We start from the raw sequence: 26159 nt of genomic DNA, 5'->3' as shown, positions 1-26159 counted from the left end.
TTCTCTGTGCTTACTAAGCACAGCACCGTACATTTTATAACGGTTGTGCTTGGTATCGCGCTCAGCCATATGGGAGTGAAGCGCGATACCAAGCACAGCCGCTATACAATGTATGGCGCTGTGCTTGATAAGCTGCGAGAAGGCCACGGCGCTCACAGGAGTGCCGCTGCCTCCTCAAAAAGCTGATCGTCAGGGGTATCGGTAGTCAGATATTGATGCCCTACCTTGAGGTTAGGCCATCAATATTAAACCCCTGCAAAATGCCAAATATTAGTTATATATACCCCAAAATTGTACCATTAAACAATACAACATATCTTGCAAAAAACAAGAGAACATGCTAAGATTTTTCATGAAGATGATGCATAAAAAAAAAAAACTAATGGGTCAGGAGTCAGTCCCCAGATGCTACGTGTTTACTATGTGCATCACATCCGGACAGAAAACTCGTTCGCTGTGAAAGAGGCCTAAAGGTATTCACTGCTATGTGGGGGGAGCAGACCACCAAGTACTACCCGGTGGTGTCCGTTTTACAAATGGTACTATTATGGGGTTTCCAGTAGAAAAAAGTTCCCTGTATCACAACTAGGACCCATAACTTTGAAGTTCATATTTATAAACAAAAGTAATAGGGGTATTCCAGCTATGACAATGTAATTTTCACCTATACCTGGATAGGTGGTAACTTCTAGATCAGGATATCTCAACTCCAGGTCCTCGGGTCCTTCCCACCGGTCATGTTTTCAGGATTACCTTAGTATTGAGCAGGTGATATAATTAGTGTCCATGCATCAGGACTTACCACAGGTATTCATTCTGTGGGATATTTAAAATCCTGACCGGTAGGTGGGTCCCGAGGAGCGGAGTTGAGAAACCCTGTTATAGATCATTAGCGGTTTGAATACTGGGACACTCTCGGTCGCCAGAATTTCATAATACCTCATTGCAGGACACATTTCCTCTCTAATTTGAGAACACATTATAAAATTGTCTACCGCGGACAAAGTCTTTCAAACATGGTTATCATCATTGTCATCTTCAAGAAGATTGCATTACACAACTTATTAAGAAACATTGTTGGGACTCTATGGATTTTAACGAATCGCAGTACAGAACACAACACAACTTAAACCTCTATGATAAAGACCTTCAAATGCTATCACCCAGAACCTGGCATCAAAGATGAATAATTCATGTCATTTTATTTATTCTGTACGGCAATAAAAAAAAAGAGAAAAGCACAGAGAAGAAAGGTGGACTATTTTTAAATGTCCTTTAAATTGCGCTATTCTACTGATGGTGAGGTCTTGGAGGCTTTTGTCTTTGAAGCAATGACAGCACTGCACTTGAACAGTACTTTGTAAATGATGTGGGAGCAGAAATAATCAATAGATTTTACTATGGTATACAGCTTAGGCTTCACAAACGGCTAAAATGGATTTGCTTGTTCAGTTCAAACCATGTAGTATAAATGATACAAAGAAATAAATTAACCCCATGGTGACTTGCCATTTTTTTCATCATTACATTCATTTTTTATTTCCGGAGGTTGGCTTGTTTTTTGCGGGGCAAGTTGGAGCTTTTAATAGCACAATTTTAGGCTACACATAACTCAATGATACTCTTTAGGGGTTGGAATAGAAAACACTTCCACTGTTAACATTTCACATTTTAAATTGTGTGCCGTTCACTCTGCGCAATAAATACCATCACAACTTCATTTTCTGGGTCAGCACGATTACAGCCATACTAAAAGGTCCATTCAGACATCTGTAGTTCAGGGTCCGCATCTGTTCTGCAATTTTGCGGAACGGATGCAGACCCATTTATTTCAATAGGGCCGCAAAAGGTGTGGACAGCACACCGTGTGCTATCTGCATCCGTAGTTTTGTTGCGTGGCCCCGCAAAAAATATCAAGGATGTCCTATCCTTGCCCGTAATCGCAGACAATAGGCATTTCAATCACAGGGCCAAGCATGTGCGGTCCACAAAATGTGGAATGCACACGTCTGGTATCTGTGTTTTGCGGACTGCAAAACTCTTGCGGATGTCTCAATGGACCCTAAATACACTTTTTTTGTCTGGCATCCCAGTTTTTTTTTTTAACTGACAGCTCTGTTTTTTGTGTTCTCTCTTACAGGACTGTTGATTGGGTATTGCCTGCTAGAAGAAATTGACAGACTTTGAAAAGGGCCAAATAGTGAGACTTCAAGAAGATGGATGGTTTATGCGTCAAACCTCAGAAAGAGTTGGACAAGAAGTTTCTGTAGTGCATCGGTGGTTTCGAAAGTGACAGAGGAGGGCAATCACATATGTATAAAGGCTCCTGGATGGTCAAGACACCCAGATGCATGTCGAGATCATGACCTCTCATGATCGCTAAGAGCGCCTGCACTGTTGGCAATAGAGAGCCCATAAGAGGCATGAATCATGAATAGTGTGGGGACACACAGTACCAACACCAGCGGGGGAATTTATCACAGACCAGCAATTGACACTGATCTAAAATATTCTTTGTGCTGCTGCCTAATGTATGACAAAATACCAGCATCCTCCAGTAGTCTGAAATCTACAGGCGCTCGGGGCCATAGAGGTCAGAAAATTGGTGTAAATAAAAATGAATGTGCCGGGGCCCACCAACCCTGCCAAACCCTGGCCACACCCCATTTTGGGAAAGTGGAGAGGACAGCGTACAAATGCCACCAGCGACATAATTTGTTACAGTGGTGTTTAAAAAATTAAATAAAAGATTAGCAAACAATCATTGTGTTGGACGCCATTAGCTACCATGGCTGTTCCCCATCTGGAATTCATGGAGGAAACATTGACCAGCCTTTGTAATGTCTTTTTTTGACTCAGGAGACCTTGTGTTCCAACAAGCCGCTCACACTGCCCACGCTACACAACGTGCTCTTCAGAATTATCAGCGTCTCTCCTGGCCAACTCAATTTCCAGATCTCTCCCCCTTCGAGAATGTCTGAGGTTGGATGAGGTGACAGATCCCCTATACACAGCAGCCAACAACTACCATAGCTGAACTAGGGGACCAAGTTGAAAGAGCTTGGAATGACATAACACTAGAGGATATCCAGCATCTGTATGACCGTTACCATACAGTGGAAGCCTGTATCAGAGCAAGAGTAGATGCCACTCAGTATTAATGTGACTCTGCCTCAACATATACTTTGCTAGAGGACACAAAATAAAGGGCTGCACCACCTTGGTTGTGTGATTATTGACCAAACTCCACTAGCAGTTTATACTTTTTCAATCAGCCCAAATGTCTTAATAAAGGGGTTTTCTGCTTTCCACGTATTGATGAACAATCTTCAGAATAGGTCATCAATATTAGATCGGCGGAGGCCTACTGCTGGAACCTTGAACGATCAGCTGATTGAAGAGAATACAGCATTTGTGCAAGTGCTGCCCTCTCTACACTGTCTACCTGCTCGCCGTCAACATGGCAGTGGTGAGCTGTGTAATTACAGGTCCTCCATCCCATTCACTTGAATGGTACAAAGCAATTGTAGCTATACTACATCCCAAGTAAATGGGACAGAGAAGCTGTAATTACACTGCTCACCAGTGATGGCCAGTTCGCAGTGTTCGCCCGCGAACACATGCGGGCTGCCATCTTGACTCACAAGTCTGGCGATGCACAGGTAAGCCCTTACCTGTGCCGCGAGCCGGTCTGAATCAAATGCGGTCACCGGGAGCAGGCAGTTCCGAGAACAGCTACCAGGGGCCTTCATCGGGCTGTTCTCGGAACTGCCTGCTGCCGGTGACCGCATTTGATTTCAGACCGGCTCCCGGCACAGGTAAGGGCTTACCTGTGCATCGCCGGACTTGCGAGTCAAGATGGCAGCCCACATGTGTTCGCGGGCGTACACTGCGAACTGGCCATCACTGCTGCTCACCACTGAAGTGTCAATGGCAAGCAGGTAAACAGGGAAGAGAATGGAGAGCGCACAAGCGCTGCATTCTCTTCAAACAGCTGGTCTGCGGGGGTGACGGGAGTGGGGCCCCGCCGTTTAAAGAAATGATGACCTACAGTATCCTGAGGATAGGTCATCAATATGGGGACTGCAGAAAAACCCTTTATGTTTTCCAAGTGTTCTCTTTTCATTTTCCGCTCGTGTAGTTATAGAGCACATTTATTAAGACTGGCGTTTTAGATGCTGGTCTTAATAAAGCCCCTGCGCTGGCGGTGGTTCTGTCAAAGTTATGAAGAGGAGCTGGTCTCTCCATAACTTCAGCGCATCTAGGGTCAGTTCTAAATGTAAGACAGCTCCAGAGTCTTACGTTTATACAATTTTCTACGCCTAAAACAGGCATAGATAATGTGACAAACTCCCCTCTTTTGAGGTTGCCACGAGTGCTTGGAGAGGACTACTTGCCAGCCTCTTACCATGTGATTACGGTCCCATGTTGTATGCACCGGTTTTATGCAATAGCGGCATAGTTATATAAGGTCATGTATTTTGCTGTCTTTTGCTACCATGTGGCTAATGGAGTCTGGCCTCTGTCCTTGGGAGATAAGTGGATCACTTCTCAATTGTCTCCAGGACAAAAGACTGTGTAGAACCGGTTTTGGAAAGAAAAGCCATGAGTACAGCCAGGCCAAAGAGACTTGTACTAACTTTTGAATTCCTGGTCCAACTCGTGCCATTTTAGGATGTGTTAAATGTCTATGTGTATTGTAAAGGGTGGGACATTGTATATTTGAGTAAGTGATGTCTGTCCTATTGTCTCCCCGTGTGTATTGGTGATTTCCCTTTGTCCTGAGAGATAATGGAATTACACCTCGGTTGTCTCCAGGACAGAGGACATTGTGTATTGTCCTGCCTGGGATAATTATGTTAACCATTGTACCATAATTATATCAGAGGCAGACGGGAGGATGTTATGTGGGTTGTAACCTTTGTGTTATTGGTTAATGTATGTTTGTTGTAGGTGTCTCCCTTGCATGGGAGCAGGGGATAAAAGAAATTGTATTTTTGAATGTAGGTGGCCTTCCAACAAAGTATTTCTAGCATTTGGCGATACTAGCGATTTATTGCTCTGTGGATTACTTGGCGGCGCTATTTCAAGAGAAGAAGGGAATACTAGACAGTGACAAGGATGATACCGTCACAGATAATGGTTAATGAGACGGGCCTACCAGCCTGTCCCCTTCCCCTCCCACAAATTCAGACCCGTCATGAGTGGGGAAAAGTCGCAGATAGCGGTGCAACTAACCGTTGCTCCACCGATCTGCGCCTGAAATATGCCAAATTTTTGCTTATTTCAGTTTAGTAAATTGCCCCCACAGTTTTTAGATAATTTTTTTATTTAGGATTATGTGGTGGATAAGCCCTTTATTTGCTTTCAGTAGAAAACTGGCAGGCAATCTATTAGGTCTAATAGGCGTACACAGAAGACCAGTCCTGGGTCCTTCATTAGACTCTGGCAGCCATGTAAAGGCATCAGCATCCTGAGATCGCATAAGCAGGGCGCTGATGACTGACAGATGGAGCATCTACCCTTTGAAACTATTTACATAAACGGGGTCGCTATTGACCAAGGCAGTCACCCTTCTATACACGCAGTGATTAATTCGTATGAGTAGATTACACAGCAGCTGGATATACTTAAAGGGAACCTGTCATTATGAAAATGCTATCCATTCTTCCAGTATTATGTTATAAAGCAGGATGAGCTGAGCAGGCTGGAAAAGATTCAGGAAAACATGGAACTAACTGATTGAAAGCGATCCTCCAAAGGTGGTCCTACTCAAGGACCGACATCCATCTCTGTATGTACATTTATACAGGGAAGGCTGTCACTAACTTAATTGGACTGCCCATTGGACTCCTAAGCCTCCTAAGACCAGGCATTTCAATCAATAAGTTACAAGTTATATTAAAGGGAACCTGTCACCAGTTTTAACCATAAGAATCATTAGCTTCCCGAGATAGTTCTCCCCGACCCTAATCATCTATTTTTATTTTTTTTAAACACCTCCAAGTACTTCTTTTACAGTCCACTTTTGCTTTTTCCAAGTTATGCAAATTAAATGCTTACCTAATCAATTCCCATTCCTAACCCCACCTCCCATTATAAGAGTGACAGAATCTAAAAGATCCTACCCTCCTCCCGAACTCAAGTCCCAAACCCCGCGCATGTGCAGAACCAGTCACCTCACTCCCTGATGAAAAAATCTAGAATATTCGTGATTACGAAGTGCTGATATTAGAGATAAAAATTTGCGATTAGAATATTCTCGATCAACACAACTACTGATCATATATGGCTGCACTCCAAGAGTCAGAGAACGCTGGACTCATCTCTGAAGCATGGAGGAGACAGGACTCATGTAAGGTGCATTTACATATATGGCGGAAACATTTATTTTAATTTTTTTGTTTTCGTTCAGAATTGATTTTAATATCATTATTAATGTATTAAAATGTATTTTTAGAAAAGTAAGTGGATAAATAGGCTGACAGGTTTCCTTTAAATCTTCTCCCCTCAAAACAACTATATCTCAGTCTACTCAGCTTCTCCTGCTCTATAACATGCTGCCCAGAGATAGGACAGCATGTTCAATGTGAAAGAATCCCTTTAACATGTAAGAAACTGAAGAAATGTACGGTAAGTTGCATAATGTTACATTAGAAAAATCACAAAAGGCTTCTATAAATGTAAATGTCACACTAGCAGGCAAGTGTAAAAGTACAGCAATCTTTGTATAAAACCGAGACTTACCATAATAGTTATTTCTCTCTTGCAAATATTAAGGTCAGGCACATTGTTAACATACATTCTCTTCAGAGCACAACGTAGTCCTCCATTAGTTCGAACAAGAAACACAGTTGAGAAACCACCTACAATAACAAAGATGTAATGATGGTCAAGGGCAGGTCAGCAAGAAGTACGAGGGACAAATAATACTCTAGTAAATATATTCAAATGTATGTTATATACTGTATATATGTGATTTATTGGCTATTTTACACTTCAGTCCCAAGCTGTCACAGCAAATGCAAACCCCAAAATCAGATTTTGAACTGGTCTTGTCTGCAGTACCTAATCTACAAAAATGAAGATGAAAAACATATGTCTAACATAAGTAAGGATATTACTTTAATGGTCAATAACAAAACCAACAAAAAAATCAACAAAAATGGGGAGGAGGGGGAGCCAAGAATACTAAAGGGGATAAATGGAGATAGAAGAGGAACTATGTTAAGGGGACAAAGCATAGAACACTGCCAATGTTGATCGAAGGGGCAGATATCCATACTAGTTATTGTGTCTAACTAAAATACCCATCACAGACGCATGGGGGATAAATATCCATTGGGATCATAAATAAAATGAAACAACTGAAATGGAGTTGTTCATTGAGGCCTAGGGGGAAATGGTGCACAGGACAAAAGGTCCAACGGGCTTCTAGTTGTAAGAGTAAACAGTCCCAATCACCCCCTCGAATTGGGGGTGGGACTGCCTCTATGCCCATGATTTTAATACTTTTGGGGTTACCTTGATGATGGTCATGGACATGTTGGGACACAGCCGTATCCCTCTTATTATCAATGTCCCCCAGATGTTCACCTATACGTCTACGCAATTTTGCCTATATATTCTTTCTGGAAATGAAACGTGATTTTATAAATTACACCTCGGGGATGACAGTTAATGAAGTCCCTGATCGAAAAAGTCTGTTGGAGGTTAGTGCTAAAAAATTTTTTGCCAATCTGTATGGTATTAAAGGCAACACAGCCACTCCATTTAAAGCAACCCAAGGGTTTTCAATCCAGCCAAGTGCCACTTTTCGGAGCAGGACTGTAGTGGCTGTGAACAAGAAGGTCCCTAAGGCTATTGTCCCTTCTAAAGGTGATCCGTGGGTATTCATGGATAATGTCCCTAATTTCGGGGTCCATAAAGAGGATAGGGCAGTGTTTGCTAAGGACTCCGATGGCTTGGTCAGCAGCCTCAAAGGTAGCGATGAGACGGATTTTATGATCAGTATCTGTCTTCTTTTTGGGCACCAATAATTCTGTGCGTTTTTTAGATAACTCTGTTTGATAGGCGGTTCTGAATATAGAATCAGGATCCCCTCTGGAGAGGAACCTTTTTCTCAGAATAGCAGCCTGCTGAACAAATTCTGCTTTTTCGGAGCAGTTGGGTCTTAGGTGTAAATATTGCCCGCATGGAATGCCTCTTTTGAGAGGAGTGGGATGGCTACTGCTCCAGTGAAGCACAGAGTTAGTTGAGGTTGGCTTTCTATAAATGGTGGTAACTAGTTCCTCAGGTCCCTTTCTGGAGATACGAATGTCCAAAAAAGGGAGGGTTTTAGTGCTTAGCTCAAAATGTGAACCACAGTCCAATATAATTTTTATTTAGATCGTCAACAAAGTCCGAGAAAGCAGACTCCGTATCGTTCCAAATAATGAATATATCCTCAATGTACTGAGCCCACATTGCGATGGCCCCGGTACATGCTGAGGATGTATAAGACCAGCCCAGGAGCAGATTTTGTGTTCCCTGAATTGGCAACCCCTCATACTTAAGTAAAATCTCAGGGATATTACTTTCGCTAATGAACAACGGTTTTCCATGGATGATGATAAATATTAAAACTTTGCGAAATGCATACATGAGAATTGTAATGACAAATTAAGCTATTGGGTCGATCACCAATGAACATCTAGGCTACGACTTCAAGAACCCATGTCAATGTACATACAATATAAATTACTAATCATTTTCAATAAGCAGCGCGTTTTAGTAAAGGATTTAAAAGGCTAACAGTTACAATTTCAGATTGTGCAATTTAAGCAGTAATGAATACAGAACACAGATGGAAAAAAGTAGCAGATTATGGCACATGTCATATCTGCACCATAATTTACGATTTTTTTAAGGGGTTGTCTCACTTCAGCAAGTGGCATTTATTATGTAGAGAAAGTTAATACAAGGCTCTTACTAATGTATTGTAAATGTCGATATTGCTTCCTTTGCTGGCTTGATAAATTTTTCTGTCACATTATACACTGCTTGTTTCCTTGGTTACAACAACCCTGCAATCCATCAGCGGTGGCCATGCTTGCTCACTATAGGTAAAAGTGCCGGCTTCTCTAGTGGCGGGGACCGTGGGAACGCACATACATGTAGGCTGGCGCTTTTTCCTATAGTGTGCAACCACGGCCATTGCTGATGGATTGCAGGGTGGTCATAACCATGGAAACGAGCGGTGTATAATGTGATGAAAAAATGAATCCAGCAGCAAAGAAAGCAGGGACAATCACAATACATTAGTAAGTAGCTTGTATTAAGTTTCTCTACATAATGAATGCTATTTGCTGAAGTGAGACGACCTCTTTAAGCTTCTTGGCACTTTTCAGAAGTGCAGAGAAAAGTGGCTTGGCTTCATGTGGACCGCCGCATTTACTATAAACTTTCTTCAGAAAGTGGAGTAAGTTTTAGCTAAAGTCCATACCAGCTACAAGGCATGGACTTCAGTATTTGGCGCATTGCAGAGATGCGTTGAATATATTAAAAGGCATCTGCCTCTTATTAGGCACATCTCACACCAGCGTAGGGAGATCAAGACCGGCATATGGACAAGTCAATCTTGATAAATGTCCCTCATTGATTTTTTATTTTGTGTCTAGTAAGATCAGACCCTTTATATTTAAAGTTGGAAAATAGTTTACCCCCACTTCTTCACATGAAATAGATTTTCAAATTATGCAAACTTCATTGAAAATCTGTCAGTCAAGGTCGCAGAAGTACTTTGCCACCAGCATTGGATACACTATAGAGGGTCAGCATTGGCGTAACTATGGCCATAGCACTTGCTATGGGGCCCAATCAGGTGCAAGAACGTTGTACCTTTTTGTGAGAAATAATATGAAGGCTTTTTACCATAATTTGGGTTTTCTAATATGTGGCAATATTATACATATCTTTAACTATTGGTACTTAGGCTGTTGTTTTAATTTTCTTATACTAGGTGGTGGGGACCCCCATCTCATTTGAATGTATTATAGTTACGCCCCTGAGGGTCAGTAATTAAATGTAAAGTTTTATTCTAACGAGCTTGTATTTCACATATCATTTATTGGCTTACATGTTGCATCAATCTTGCAAGCCCAGTCATTATCAAATGCTGAGGTTCAGTCAGCTGAAGTAAAACTGGGTTCCTTATTACGCAGTACAAAACTGTCTATTCATCTCAAAGTGAGCATGTGATAAAAGAGCCGCGCGCTTATCTGCTGTGTTCACAAACACGCTACAACAGCAGCTTCACAGCACGTCTCTTGGCCAGTACATTGCTTGTGCAGGAAACAAAGGGCACATTGTTGGCCTCATATCACAATTTTTTGAATGGGGAAAAATATGTTTCTTGAGTTTAGCCATTCCACATACAAGAAAAGGTGAAAACCAAAAAGAAACTGAACATCCGTACAATTTTCTTTTTTATCAACTTTCCGGCCTATCCATGTTACTATTATCTTATCTGTAATGCATTGCTTCTACCAAACATGGAACAAAGACAGTTCACAGACTCATTACTTCATCACATACATAGAAGAGGACATCCCAAAGCTGAGCAACAATGATTCCATCCGCATACGATCAGGCGTGCAGGAAATTTTCACTTACAGCAGATATCCAGAAGAAATCACTGACGCCTGTACTGCATGAAGCCATACTCTTCTATAAGACATGGGCGTCTTGATCCTTCCAGACCTTAATGTTGGCCAGTATCTGCACACTCATTTGTGAGAGCAAATTACAGAAAACCCTGAATCAAATGCAAGGTCACTTATTTTTTGTCCAGCTATTTTTTTTAAAAGCTGTGTTGAGCAAGCTCCCGAGCACTGAAATCCATCCCCTGATGACTGACAGGTTTCTTCCTATGTGTATAGGTCAAAATCTGACAATCAAAAGCGTGGAAGTGGTGAAGCCCAGAACCCATGAATAAGAGGAATCCACAGGATATGCACATCTTTTTGCGCTTACCAGTAGTTATATTATTAAACTGACATTCAATTTTCTACTTTAGTTAGTGATACTAGAGATCGTGGACATTTAATCCCTCAGACGCCGTGGTCAAATCTGACTATGGCATCGAAAGGGAGAAAATGCCAGATCCGCATGCTTTCTTGCCTGTAACAGTCTCCCCTTGCTGAGATCGGGGAAGCTGGTACACTGCAGTAATAGGCCTAAGCCTGCTTGAGGCTCCGATGTCTATTACTTGTGTATCCCGATACAGGTCTGCAGGTAGCAGCACTGAATTGTAATATACTGAAATCTATCTTCTGTACTGAATATAAATTCATTGCAGAAGAAATATTGCCTGGGGTAGAAAGGGTTGATACAAGCGCAGATCTGTTATGCTGTGTCATGATTATGATTAACTGGACAAATCCATTACGATATTTGCAGTGATATATAAAAGGTCCAACAGGTTTTGGGCAGTTACCATTGGATAGACAAGTAATTATTATCTTTATTTTTTTTTAATTATTGATGTCAATGTGTGGCAGTTTAAAAAACTGATGTAAACTGGTGTCAGCAAGTGATTCGTGACGGTTTTTCAATCAGTTTAGATCAGAACATCAGATCAGATGTTTTTTAAGCTCTTGCTGCAAATTCTGAGACACATGTATGGAACAGTTATTGCAACCACTCGCGGGTCGTTTTCTGTCCAATAACTTCATCAGTATCAATATAATCAGTGCTAGGGGAGGTGCCACACCTAGCTTTTTAGTGCAGTATTTTGGTTGTTTTTTTATATTTTTAGAATATTTTTTATTTTATTTTTTAGCTAAAGCCAGAAGTGGGTTTGAAGGAAATGAGAAATACAAAGCAAGGACTTAACCACTTCCCCTTCTATGCTTTTTGTAGCTTAGTGAACAGGCAATATTTTTTATTTTTGTGTCGCAATCCAAGAGCTATAACTTGTTATTTTTCTGTCAGTTTAGATGTATAAGGGCTTGTTTTTTGCAGGACAAGTTGTTTTTAATGGCACCATTGAATAACTTTTATTAATGCCTTTTTGGGGGGGAAGTGTTAATAAAAACAGTAATACTGCCACAATACTGGGTCAGCACAATTACAGCGATACCAAATATATTGAGGGTTTTTTATGTTTCAATTATTTTGCGTAATAGAAACACTTTAAAAAATAAAATGTTTTTGCTTTTTCACGTCCACAGACCCATAACTTGTATTTTTCATTCTACGGAGCTGTGTGAGGACTTCTGTGGATTTTTGTGGGACAACTTGTAGTTTTCATTGGTAATATTTTGGTGTACATAACTTTTTTTTTCATTACTTTTTTATTCAATTTTTTGTTTGAGAATAAGCAAAAAAAACTTTTTTTTTTTAGGATAAATTAAATGATAATTTTATAGAGGGTGTCAATATGGATGCTGCAATACCAAAAATGTGGGTGGGGTTTATTTTTGCAATTTATTCCATTTTAAAGCATTTTTTCAATGTAGATTTGTTTTTACTAACTTTATTTCATTCTTTATTTTTATCCTTTGATCGCTCACATCTTCAGGCTGCATCTCTTGAATAAAGCCTATTAATGATCGCCGAAGTATCATTAAGGGATTAAAATTTTAATTCTAGCTAGATCCACTTCTGGCTTTTGCTCAAAAAGCTGCATCAAGACCTGCCACAAAAATCTCAACTAAGTTGTGTGTGACATCATGCTTAAAGGGGTTGTTTGGCCTTTGCTAAGTGATGACTTATCCTTAGAATATCGCTAGCGGATTGGCGAGAGTCCAACAACCCGCACCTCCGCCAATCATCTATTTTTTTAAATTGTAGTGAATAAAAGCTAAATAAATGGAAGCAGTGCTGTTGTAAAAAACTCACTCCACTAAAAGACTGACGAGCTGTGTAGCTCTAACCATCTTCTGTGACTAAGCTACAACCAAATAGATGATCAGCAGGGGTGCAGGGTGTCTGAACCCTGCCGATCAGCTAGTGATAGCCTAAGGCCTCTTGCACACGACCGTATGCCCTCCGAGACATACGGTCCGTGAGCAGGCCATATGTCTCGGAACAGCATTGATCGTGCGCACGGGAGCACACAGCATCATAAATTACAATGATTCTCTGCACGTTGGGCCCCCCGCGGGACTATTGTCCCGCACTTATATGATCTTAAGAGTACAAACAATCGTCCCGCGGGCGGCATGACGTGTACAGCATCATTGTAATCTATGATGCTGTGTGCTCCCGTGCGCACGATCAATGCCGCTCCGGGACATGTGGCCCGCTCACAGATCGTATGTCTCGGAGGGCATACGGTCGTGTGCAAGAGGCCTAACTTGAGGCTAGGTCATCACTTGTAGTGTAAAGGTCAGACAACTTTTTTTTTATGTAGTTCTTTTTATCAGTTGCATGCCAGTCCCAGAAATGTGATCCTTACTGGGACTTCTGATTTTAAATGGACAGAGCGGGACCTAAGGACCCGAAGGCAGTCTAGAAATAATACCTTTGTTTTACTATGCAACTGAAGATGTAAGAAACCAGACCTAAAATTAAAAGAATAAAGTTACAGCTTATGAAATGGGGCTTAAGAAATAACCTAAGAGGGTTGTGAAAGATCATTAAACATTGTCCATATTTATCAAACCTGTGACATTTATTTTTATTTATTTTTTTTACGCTATATTTATATCATGTGTGACTTATGTTTCCGCAAACATAATGCACTCTAATGCATGCAACACATAAACTTCAGGAATTTAGTGTCTTTGTTTTCAATGAAAAAGTTTCCTTTTTCATTGAAATAAAATCCATCAAATATTTGCTTAGGTGTGAAATCAGAACAGCACTACTGGACTGTCCCTTTTAGTTACGGTATTTTTCTTGAGCTCCTCACTGAAGCATAGTAATTACCAGAGAACATTTACACTGAAGGTCAAAGGCTTACTAGCTTAGATATATTTCTACCTAATGATTTATAATCTACTAGCAAACCTTGCCCATCATGTGAGATGAAGCAACCACATGTAGACTGAATGCAAGGTACAACTTTAATGGGGAGAGATTCCACCTCTCTGATCAGTCACTTTATTATTGTAATCCACTCATTTTTGGCTAAAAATAATTTTTTCGATAAAAAAATTTGCCAATTTAAAGAGTTTTTTTTTCATTGGTAGACTTTGTGCTGCATACCGAATGCGTCAGGGAGCTATTCTGATGGCTAACTTTATAGCCCTTATCTGTACTTTCCTGACAGCTCATAAACACTCATTACAGTTACATTTTATCAATCTGTTTATGAGCTGGCAGGAGATCAGAGGTAAGAACTAGGGATAAGCTAATCAACTTCGGATAAAACATCCGAAGTCGATTCGCATAAAACTTTGTTCCAATACTGTACGGAGCAGGAGCTCTGTACAGTATTAGAATGTATTGGCTCCGATGAGCCGAACGTATTGCTTCGAGACTTCGCGTAATAACTTCATAAATTAATTTGTACTGTAAAAAAAAACATTTCCCAAACTCGGGTTCGGCTCCAAGTGGTACGAAGTTTTAGGCGAATCAATTTTGGATGTTTCATCCGGAGTCGATTCGCTCATTCATAGTAAGAACTACAGATCCAGCAAACAGAACAGTTCTCTGAAGGATTCCAAGGGAAGCAGAAAGCCTGCTAGTGTGTTAATGTGGTGAAAGCAGTAGAATGAAAACTGTTGAAACATTTTAACCTTTAGGTGTAACGGCAATGCCCCAGTTGCTCCTAGAGGCTCTTCTGCATATATTAAAATTATTTTTTCTCAGCAATGAGGACACATATGAACATGGGACCAACACAGATGTCTTAAGCGGCCAAGCGCACATGTAACAGGTCAGACTGTGTCATAGGTACAAATCTGCTGACAGGTGGACTTTAAATTATAATGGATTGCATGGGAAGTGGCTGCGGGGTACTGAAGGTTTTAGATACTAAACCTTACATTGGCAATGGAATGTACAACCTAAATCTAAATGCTTTCACTTTTATTGCTGCATTTTTTAAATCGCACAACTGTTTATGTTTTCACTGATACGTGTATTCATTATTTTAGGATTATATGTATTAACGTAAACTTGGAAGGAAATGCTTTCCATACTTCAAGGATAAAAATTGTAGACAAGAATAAATTATTTTATGGTTCTCTTCACATAACGTTTTTTATTTTTCCGGCAATATAACCATATGAGGGCTTGTTTTTTGCGGGACAAGTAGTAGTTTTTAATGGCAACATTTTAGGGTACACATAACAAACTGATGAACAGCCATTACGTTTTTGTTATAAATTTCATGCACATGGCCGTTGCCCAGCCATGGCCGTATTGCGGCTTGCAAACAGCGCATGCACCCCACATTCACTTGAATGGTTCCGCAATCCGGAGCACCAGTGTGGAACGGACGCACGGATGCACTACGGAGTGCTTCCATGGTGTTTCTGTCCGTGCCTCTGCACCGTAAAAAAATAGAACATGTTCTATTCTCAAGCTGAATGGGTCTCGATCCGTCTCAAGCACCGCACGGATGTTGCCCGTGCACTGGGGACCGCAAATCGTGGTCCCCAATGCACAGAATGGCCGCACAACGTGTGAGGCCTCAATAACATTATGCCTGGGTCAGTAAGATTACAGTGACATCAAATAAATATAGTTTTTATGTTTTACACATTTTTTATACAATTAAATCCCTTTAAAAAAAAAAAATACTATTATTTTGTATCACCACATTCCCCATTCACCAAGACCCATAACTTTTTTATTTTTCATTCTACAGAGCTGTGTGAGGGCTGTGTAAATGCAGAGGGTATACAGAGATCAGTGGCTACACCTGCCTGGAAAACAATGGTGTGGTGCTCACTCCGCGAGACTCACCCCAATGCCGCAAAATGGAATAAGTGCTGTGTAGTTAGTGGATGTGGAGGGCACTCGATACCTAGGAATGGATGGATGTTGTCAGTATAAATAATTGATGTCTGGAATGATTGAAGGTATAGAATGACTGCAAAATAACTAAAAATAGAAATGTTATTAATATATTAAAAAGGGTGGTTTAGGGGTGGTAGGTGAGAATTAAAAAAAAATATATTTTTTCTATTTTCTAATTTTTGTAGAGCTTTTGGATGGGCTTAATGGCCTTTTATCGTTCGTAATTGGAGAATACCGTTAATGGATATTTGGGATCCGCGAGTTTGGCTGTTTTCATCACATGAAGAAAAAGTGGACATCAGTGGGAGCAACCTTGAGTGTGTAGTTATTTGCAAGTTGTCATTGTGGTATTATTAGAATAATCTAAAGTTTTACAGTGGTGGTGATGGAAGTGTGGAGAAACTGGTCTGATTAATACGGTTCCAGTCAGCGTGAACTACACGCACCATGATACACTGTATGTGAAAGGTAGGGGTCGATATCCATTGAATTGACCTACTTGTGAGAGTGAAGTGGGGGAGGGGGGTGATAGAGGGTGCCACTACGGTCCCCCAGACTGCCGACCGGGAAACCAGGGGACTGCCAGGGGATCGGTGCTTAATGGTGAGACTATCGTGGTAGTCACCAGCAGCTAAGTGCGCCCCCTTAGCCCTCCTTGCCACCCACGGAGACATATGTGAAGTTTGGATGTACGTTCGCTTGGGTTTCTCCCACTGATGTTTAACCTGGATGTAAACATTCCAGGTTACTATGACCACAGGCACGCCCCTTACAGCTGAGTGGATGTGGCCGTGTCACATGGTCTCCCCCCTCCTCCTGGCGCTGCTGCACGTGCGATGCGCTCCACGTTGAGACGCTGCGTTCCAGTGAACGTGGACGTGGGCCGGGAGGGAGGTGGCTACTGTCAGGCCCGGCGCATGCGCAGAGCAAAGATGGGGACGCCAATGCTCGCTGGCACGCTGATACATTAATGGTAGGCCCTATGTTTTTAAAACTTTATAAGATACAGCCGTAACTCTTCTGTTAAGAGTATGTTTTTAAAGCTCAGCATACCGAGCACTTTTGTAATATGATCTATACAGGTCCTTGACTCCGATTTGTTGGAGGAATAGGAGTATAGACATATGTATAAGATTTACTTTATGCACAGTAGATTTGCACTTATACCACCACTGGAATTGTTCCACATTTTTGTACTAATATGTATTTATTCAAGTTTATGGAAATGTCATAGAGAGCGTCATATGACGTAACACTAATGGTGATCACGTGACTGATAATTTGAAATTGTTAACATGTGTGTCCACTAATTGTACAATGTGATTGCACTGGCTTGTGGGTATATATACCCAATGTTTGCACTGTTGTATAGCTTGACAAAGGCCTCATTGAGCAGGCGAAACGTTGCTGGGGAATAAAGTTTGGGGTCTTCACCCTTTCACTGAAGTCTTGAAGTGCTGCCTCGTTTTTTGGAACGTATATTTTGTGGAGGAGAAGCCGGCCCCCCAGGAGGAATTGCACCCAGTACACACAGTCTGACTGTGCTGCGGTATTTGCTAAATATATATATATAATATATGTGAAAAATAAAGATATCAAATTCAAATCAAAAGAGGACTCCAAAAGATGGTATTCCAAAAAATGGTATGAATCGGTACAGAGTCTTTTGGAGAATCTTTGAGTTTATAGAAAACAGTGTTCCCACTGATTATAGAGAATACTGGGCTTTGTAGTACTACCTGTTGTAGGGCTATGGCTATTCACATTTGTCTGCTAGTAGCAGTACTCAGCATTGAGCGGCGATCTTCCGGCTTGTTGCCACAGATGCTGCGTTTTAAGGTGCTACACAGAGATGTGCTGTGCAGATCGGATTGGTGTGCTAGCAGAATTCACCAATGTTGCACAGCATGGTTATTGGTTGTGCAAAGGTAAGAGTCCTCCTATTTTGCCAATATGAGCAATAGCTATTTGTAACAGTCGTATTGGTTTGATTTGTGATACTGCTCAATTCAGTGTTTGTTATTTACAGCTTTTAAGTATATTGGTCACATTTGTGTCGATGCAAACACTGAATTAAGCTTACTTGGCGCTGTGACCTGGACACTGGTGAACGTCTGGGTTATGACATCAATAAGCGGCCCAATTAGGCGCAGAGGGGCGATTATAGATGAGCAAGATCTTATTTTCACACTCCTTTTCTAGAAAAAAAAAAGACTCCCATATGAGACAATCAAAGTGCAAGTATGCCCTCTGATTAAGGTTTCATGCACGTTTAGTCCGCATCCAATCCGCATTCTTTGCGGACCCATTCATTTCAATGGAGCTGCAAAAGATGCAAAAAAGCACAATGTGTGCTGTCCGCATCCGCACATCAAATCCGCGGCAAAAAAGATAGAACATGTCCTATCCTTGTCTGTTTTGTGGATAAGAATAGGACATTTCTGTTGACGTGAAGAAGAAAATGACAGCATGCACGCGAAAATTATCATTTGCTCATCTAATCACCCCTTTGCCCCTAATTAGGCAGTTTATTAATGCCACAGTACAGAAGTTTACCAGCGTCAAGTTCACTGCAGCAAACTCAAAAAAATCATTAGGCCTAGTTTACACGAACGTGTGTGATCCGTGGCCATATTGCGGCCCGCAAATTGCAAGCCGCAATACACGGCCACAGTTTTGTGTGCATACCACATCACGGATGCGGACGCATTCACTTCAATGGGTCCGCAAATCCGGAATTGCGGAACGGCTGCACGGAACGGGACCCCTCGAAAGCACTACGGAGTGCTTCCGTGGGGTTGCGTCTGGTACTTCCGTTCTGCAAAAAGATAGAACATGTCCTATCTTTTTGCGGAACGGGCAGATTGCAGACCCATTAAAGTGATGCGGGCCGCAGCACAGGCACAGGTCACACACGTTCGTGTGAACTCGGCCTTAAAGTTTACATTTTACACTGGTCCTCCTGTACATACCTGTTTTCCCAGACAAAACCTTTCACTGTATCACTATATATATATATATATATATATAAAATCTATGGTAACAGTAAGAACATTACATCTCCAGTATCTACTATGTTAAGGCCTCATGCACACGACCGTTGTGTGCATCCGTGGCTGTTGTGCCTTTTTCTGTTTTTTTTCGCGGACCCATTGACTTTCAATGGGTCCGTGGAAAAATCGGAAAATGCACCGTTTTGCAGCCTGAGACCGTGATCCGTGTATCCTGTCCGTCAAAAAAATATGACCTGTCCTATTTTTTGGACGGACAACAGTTCACGGACCCATTCAAGTCAATGGGTCGTGAAAGAACACTGATGCACACAAGATTGGCATCCGTGTCCGTGATCCGTGGCCGTAGGTTACTTTCATACAGACGGATCCGAAAAAAAACCTCAGATCCGACAGTATATTCTAACACAGAGGCGTTCCCATGGTGATGGGGACGCTTCTAGTTAGAATATACAACGAACTGTGTACATGACTGCCCCCTGCTGCCTGGCAGCACCCGATCTCTTACAGGGGGCCGTGATCCGTACAATTAACCCCTCAGGTGCTGCACCTGAAGGGGTTAATTGTGCTATCATAGCCCCCTGTAAGAGATCCGGGGCTGCCAGGCAGCAGACCCCCCTCCCTCCCCAGTTTAAAATTTCATTGGTGGCCAGTGCGCCCCCCCTCCCTCCCTCTATTGTAATGATAACATTGGTGGCACATTGTGCCCCCCCCCCCCCCCCGGCCCCCTCCTCCCTCTATTGTAATAATAGCATTGGTGGCACAGTGTGCGGCCCCCCCTCCCTCCCTCTATTGCATTAACATTGGTAGCAGTGTGCGCTCCTCCCTCTATTGTTTTAATACATTGGTGGCAGTGTGCACCCCCCCCTTCCTCCCTCTATTCTTTTAATACATTGGTGGCAGTGTGCGGCCTCCCTTCTCCCCCCCCCCCCCCCCCCAGATCATTGGTGGCAGCGGAGTTCCGATCGGAGTCCCAGTTTAATCGCTGGGGCTCCGATCGGTAACCATGGCAACGAGGACGCTACTGCAGTCCTGGTTGCCATGGTTACTTAGCCTTAGCAATAGTAGAAGATTCATACTTACCTGCTGGCTACTGCGATGTCTGCGTCCGGCCGGGAGCTCCTCCTACTGGTAAGTGACAGCAATGCGCCCCACAGACCTGTCACTTACCAGTAGGAGGAGCTCCCGGCCGGACACAGATATCGCAGCAGCCAGCAGCCAGGTAAGTATGATGCTTCTACTCTGCTGCCACCAATGTTCGGGGGAAGGGGGGGGGGAGGCATCACACTGCCACCAATGTATTAAAACAATAGAGAGAGAAAGGGGAGGGGCGGGGTGGGGGGGGGCGCACACTGCCACCAATGTTAATGCAATAGAGGGAGGGGGGGGGGGGCGCACACTGCCACCAATGCTATTATTACAATAGAGGGAGGGAGGGGGGTGCACACTGCCACCAATGCTATTATTACAATAGAGGGAGGGAGGGGGGCGGGGGCGCACACTGCCACAAATGCTATTATTACAATAGAGGGGGGGGGGGGGCGCACACTGGCCACCAACAAGTTAACTACAGGGGAGGGAGGGGGGGGCCCACTGGCCAGCAATGAGTTAAAAACAGGGGGGGGGGGGTCTGCCCCCTGCTGCCTGGCAGCACCTGCCAGGCAGCAGGGGGCAGTCATGTACACGGTTTTTTTTGTATATTCTAACCTGAAGCGTCCCCATCACCATGGGAACACCTCTGTGTTTGAATATACTGTCGGATCTGAGTTTCACGTTGTAGCTCATATCCGACAGTATATTCTAACATAGAGGCGTTCCAATGGTGATGGGGACACTTCAAGTTAAAATATACCATCGGATTGGAGAAAACTCCAATCCGATGGTATAAAAGAACTCCAGACTTTACATTGAAAGTCAATGGGGACGGATCCGTTTGAAATGGCACCATATTGTGTCAACGTCAAACGGATCCGTCCCCATTGACTTGCATTGTAATTCAGGACGGATCTGTTTGGCTCCGGACGGCCAGGCGGACACCAAAACGACTTTTTTTTCATGTCCGTGGATCCTCCAAAAATCAAGGAAGACCCACAGACGAAAACACGGTCACGGATCACGGACCTACGGACCCCGTTTTTGCAGACTGTGAAAAAATACTGTCGTGTGCATGAGGCCTAACTATTTATTGGAGTGGATTTACAAAAATGTGACTCGCAAGTTGCCTCAACCCCAACCCCAGAATCACAGGAAAAACAGAATCCAATACTGCTGGATTTTTTGTGATTCTAAAGTCATGCACGTGGCTTGGGGTCATACAGGCACCTGAGTGGTTATATACAGGGTACAGTGATGGCATATTAGGGGCAGAATTTTCTAGAGCCCATTGTATTTTTTTCACACAATAAGCTTTATTGTTAGGTCTCTCACACGACCGTATGGCTTCTTCAGTGTTTTGCGGTCCGTTTTTTACGGATCCGTTGTTCCGTTTTTTGCTTCCTTTGTGTTTCAGTTTCTGTTCCGTTTTTCCGTATGGCATATACAGTATACAGTAATTACATAGAAAAAATTGGGCTGGGCATAACATTTTCAATAGATGGTTCCGCAAAAACTGAACGGATACGGAAGACATACGGATGCATTTCAGTATGTGTTCCATTTTTTTTTGCGGACCCATTGACTTAAATGGAGCCACGGAACGTGGTTTGCGGACAAGAATAGGACAAGACTCAAAATGTAGCGGAACGGAAATGCGGACATAAGGAAACGGAATGCTCACAGAGTACATTCCGTTTTTTTTTTGTTGCAGACCCATTGAAATGAATGGTTCCGTATACGACCGTATACGGAACGCAATAAACGGCCTGTATACGGAACGCAAAAAAACGTTCGTGTGAACGAGCCCTTAGTCAGATGAGAAGGATTCAGTCAGAAAATACATTTTCTCTCACTGACTGTACCATAGACAATCATTTTCAATTACGGTAATTTTATAAAACAAAGGCTCCCCTAGAGGAGGAGATCAGGGAAGCCAGAAGGGGATTGTGACAGCCTTGGGCCTCCTGAATGATCCGAGGCTGTCACGCACAAGTTCCTATGGAACCCCTTGCCTTTGGCAGGACTCGATAGGAACATAATGTAATCCTCATAATCCTCGCTAATGCATTGATGTCTATGAGAGAAGAAATCGAATGATTGCTCGTTACAGTTCCCTATGGGAACCATAAAAAAAAAGTGTAAAATAAAAATGTTTTTCTAAAATTATAAATACATTAAAAAAAAAAAATAATCAAAAATCCAATCACCCCCCATTCCCCAAAATCAAAATACATAATAAAAAAAATGCTGATACTATTAAATATTAAAATATCTAGTCCATATGGCAAATGTAGAAACTGAAAAAAATTATTAAAAAGTGATCAAAAAGTTATAAACACCCCAAAATGGTATCAATAAGTACAGTATTAAAAGGCAAGAAAAACTATATATATGTGGTATCGCCATAATTATACTGACCCAAAGAATGAAGGGAACAGGTCAGTATTACTGCATAGGGAACGTCGTAAATACAAAACCCATAAAACTGTTGCGGAATTGTTTTTTTTTTTATTTTTTTTTTTTCAATGTCATCCCATTTGGAATCATTTTTCAGCTATATTAAATGATGCCATTTAAAAGTACAACTTGTGCTGCAAAAAAACAAGCCCTAATACAGTGATGTGAACGGAAAAATAAAAAGGTTATGGCCCTGGAAAGGCAGGGAGTGAAAAATGAAAACACAAATATGAAAAAAAAATAAAAATAATCTGGGGCTGGAAGGGTTAATGGGCTTCTCCTTTGCGTTCCATCACAACCTCAGTGTGCCAAATTACATGCATGGCAATCATGAGAAAATGATCGCACACATCTGCAAAAAGGAAGAATGAGTTCTAGGAATTGTTCCCAGATTTGTAGATTTGGTCAGTATTTTTTTTATTTATTTTTTTATCACAATTATGATGATGCCAAAATTAGGAGTAAATACAAAAGAGGAGACGAAGTGTAAATCTTTATACTATACTACATGCAATGTATGAACAAGGCCTAGTACACGAGTGGATTGATAGCACATACTGACGGGGTACTAGGCGTCCTGCATTCCTATGTCTGGGGTGTAAATATAAGATAAGTGAGGCCGCTATATTGGGATTTATTTCTTAGGCCATTGTAGGAATGTTTCTTTTCCACTGTGACGTGGCCTCGGAGTAAACTGCAGCCGTTCACAGGCCCTGTCAGGACAGTCACTGGACGCGTTCCTCCTAGAACTGGTCTAAACCAGATCACTTCCTTTACAAGGCTATTTTCCTGTCAGGCAAAGAACTCACAGCAATAGTGAAATCCAACAAAGACTACGTGAAAAGAAAGGGGCGAGAAGTGGCTCTCACCGGTTTATATTCTGGGTGTTATGCGTCTCAGCACATTAGAGACAGTCTGTATGAAAGTGGCATTATAAGCCTCAGTGCTTCCTAACCTTCCTTCTTTTTAACCCCCCTGTGTGAAGGGTTTTCCAGTTTGAGCAAATAAAGCATGATAAGGCAATTTTCTAAAAACACTTTGGCCAAGATTTACTAAGCTCTCAAGCATACGGCCGTTAATCGGCCATTCCGTGCAATTTGCGGTCCCCATTGCCACAGGCAAGATCAGTGCGGATTCCGTAGACGGATCCAGACCCATGTACTCCTTTTTTGCGGTGCGGAGGCACGGACAGAAACCCTGCGGAAGCACTCTGTGGTCCAAGTAAAAGGGTTGCTTCCCGCTGTTTGCGGGACGCAATACGTGTACGGCCAGGCAACGGCCGTGTGCATGAGCCCAAAGCCTGTGGATGGAGTCAGCTAAGGCTAGTTTCCTCTCCAGCACAAAATCCTAGGAATTAGCCGGGCCAAAAACCGTAGAGCGCAGCAGTTTTTCTCTGATGGATTCCAGGCATATTTGTCAGACCCCATTATAGTCAATGTGGTCCAGGGGACAGGCAGTAGTATCCTGCAATGTCGGATCCAGAACAGCCTGCCGGAGAGGACAGCCGCACATGTGAAAGTAGCCTTAGGCCGCCTGCACACGTGTACGGGTGAACGATATAAGATTTATGTGCATTTCTGCACCATATCTGCGCTTATTTCACAATTTCATTCATGACATGCAACTTTTTGATTGCTTTTTGTTATAATTAACAAAAAAAAAATGCAATTCTGCCAATAATGTTATAGTTAAAGTGATTATGGATGTTATAGTTCAGGCCATGAAAGATGAGATGATACCAATTACATTTTTTTTTTTCAGTAGTGTTTCCGTTTTTCCGTATGGCATATACAGTATACAGTACTTACATAGAAAAAATTGAGCTAGGCATAACATTTTTAATAGATTGTTACGCAAAAACGGAACGGATATGGAAAATATAAGGAGTACATTCCGTATGTGTTCCTTTTTTTTTTTTTTTTTTGAGGACATGTTCTATCTTTGAACGGAACAGAAAAAGGGGAATACGGAAACAGAATGCATAGAGTACATTCCGTTTTTTTGCGGAACCATTGAAATGAATGGTTCCATATACGGAACTAAAAAAAAAACGGCCCATATACGGAACGCAAAAAAACGTTAGTGTGAACGAGCCCTTATATATTTATTTTTCATCTCAGCTGTGATCTTGAAAATAAGATTCTCTGATCGCTTGCATTATACATTGCAATACGTCTGTATGCAATGTAATTTATTCCTTCCAGATTTATGCCTTAGGCCTCATGCACACGGCCGTGTTTCACGGCCGTGTGCGGGCCGTGGAACCGCGGCCTGGATCCCTCCTGAGAGCAGGAGCGCACGGCGTCACTGGTTGCTATGACGCCGTGCGCTCCCTGCTGCCGCCGCAATACAGTAATACACTGGTATGATCTATACCAGTGTATTACTGTACTGTGCCGGCAGCAGGGAGCGCACGGTGTCATAGCAACCAGTGACGCCGTGCGCTCCTGCTCTCAGGAGGGATCCAGGCCGCGGTTCCATGGCCCGCACACGGCCGTGAAACACGGCCGTGTGCATGGGGCCTAAGGGAAAGATCTTCACCTGTTCTGTGTTTAGCCCCACACTTGCTTTTGGCTCATAATCACTAATGGAAATCACTGACCGAACACCAACTACGCCATTATACTGTCAGTTAGCCTATTAGGGCCTAATGGGCTTCAATAAATGGCAGACCGAGAGACCACTGTAAGGCTAGGTCGACATTTGTCGCGCGACATTTTGTTGCACTAATGTCGTGCGACAATTTTTATAATGGCAGTCTATGGTGTCGCACTGCAACATGCGACATGCTGCGACTGCGACGCAACAGTCGCAGAAAATCCATCCGAGATTTTTTTCTTATTTTCCTCCCCAAAACCTAGGTGCGTCTTATGGGCCGATGCGTCTTATAGGGCGACAAATACAGTAGGCCTATTTTTTCATTTCGATTCCATTTTTTTTTGCGTTCCGTATACAGACTATATACGGAACCATTAATTTCCATGGATCCACAAAAAAAAAATGAAGGTACTCCGTATTCCTTCCGTTTCCGTATTTCCGTTTAAAGATAGAACATGTCCTATTATTGTCCGCATAACGGAAAAGGAGAGTACTGTATTATCAGGGGCCAGCTGTTCCGTTACGCTAAAAACAGAATGCACATGGACATCATCCGTATTTTTTGCAGATCCGTTTTTTGCGGATCGCAAAATACTGAAAAAGCCATGCGGTCTTGTGCAAGAGGCCTTAGATAAAGGGCTCCTTACTAGATAAATGCAGGTGGACTAGAATAATTCTTCTAGCGATCGCGTGCGTTCCAGGCTAAAACGCACACGTCATTGCGCTGACTTCCTATTCTGCCACTTCTCCTCATTTTTGGTTTGACGTGTGCGCTCTGCTCCACAGCGCACTTTAAACCCACCCATTAGCACCCCTCAATTGTGTTACAGGGTGTAGTGTGATGCTACAGTCACTAGAACAGCTGGGATCCAGTGGCATGCCTGCAATAGAGGAAGACCATGCAACTGCTATGATGGGGGGTTGGCAGTGAACTTCTCTTCCACACTTGAAAACACAGCATTTTCACACAGCCACCACTAGAGGGAGCTTGATACAGCTTCCATTGTAGTTGTAATAATTCCTATGCACTGAGCTCCCTCTAGT

The 26159-nt window shown here is 42.4% G+C and overlaps 1 protein-coding gene across 3 annotated transcripts in view; it reads right to left on the bottom strand.

Moving 5' to 3' along the window:
• BMP2K (BMP2 inducible kinase) overlaps nt 1-26159 on the bottom strand; it is a 220517-nt gene that overhangs the window by 127346 nt on the left and 67012 nt on the right. For all 3 annotated transcript variants that reach the window (XM_044304924.1, XM_044304940.1, XM_044304933.1), the window contains exon 2: nt 6748-6866. In XM_044304924.1, coding sequence (XP_044160859.1) covers nt 6748-6866 — 119 coding nt within the window. The remainder of the gene's footprint in view (nt 1-6747; nt 6867-26159) is intronic.

This window comes from Bufo gargarizans, chromosome 1, assembly GCF_014858855.1.
Source record: "Bufo gargarizans isolate SCDJY-AF-19 chromosome 1, ASM1485885v1, whole genome shotgun sequence".
NCBI classification, from domain to species: domain Eukaryota; kingdom Metazoa; phylum Chordata; class Amphibia; order Anura; family Bufonidae; genus Bufo; species Bufo gargarizans.
The sequence above is the reverse complement of the archived record's forward strand: the minus strand, read 5'-3'. Positions and strand labels throughout refer to the sequence as shown.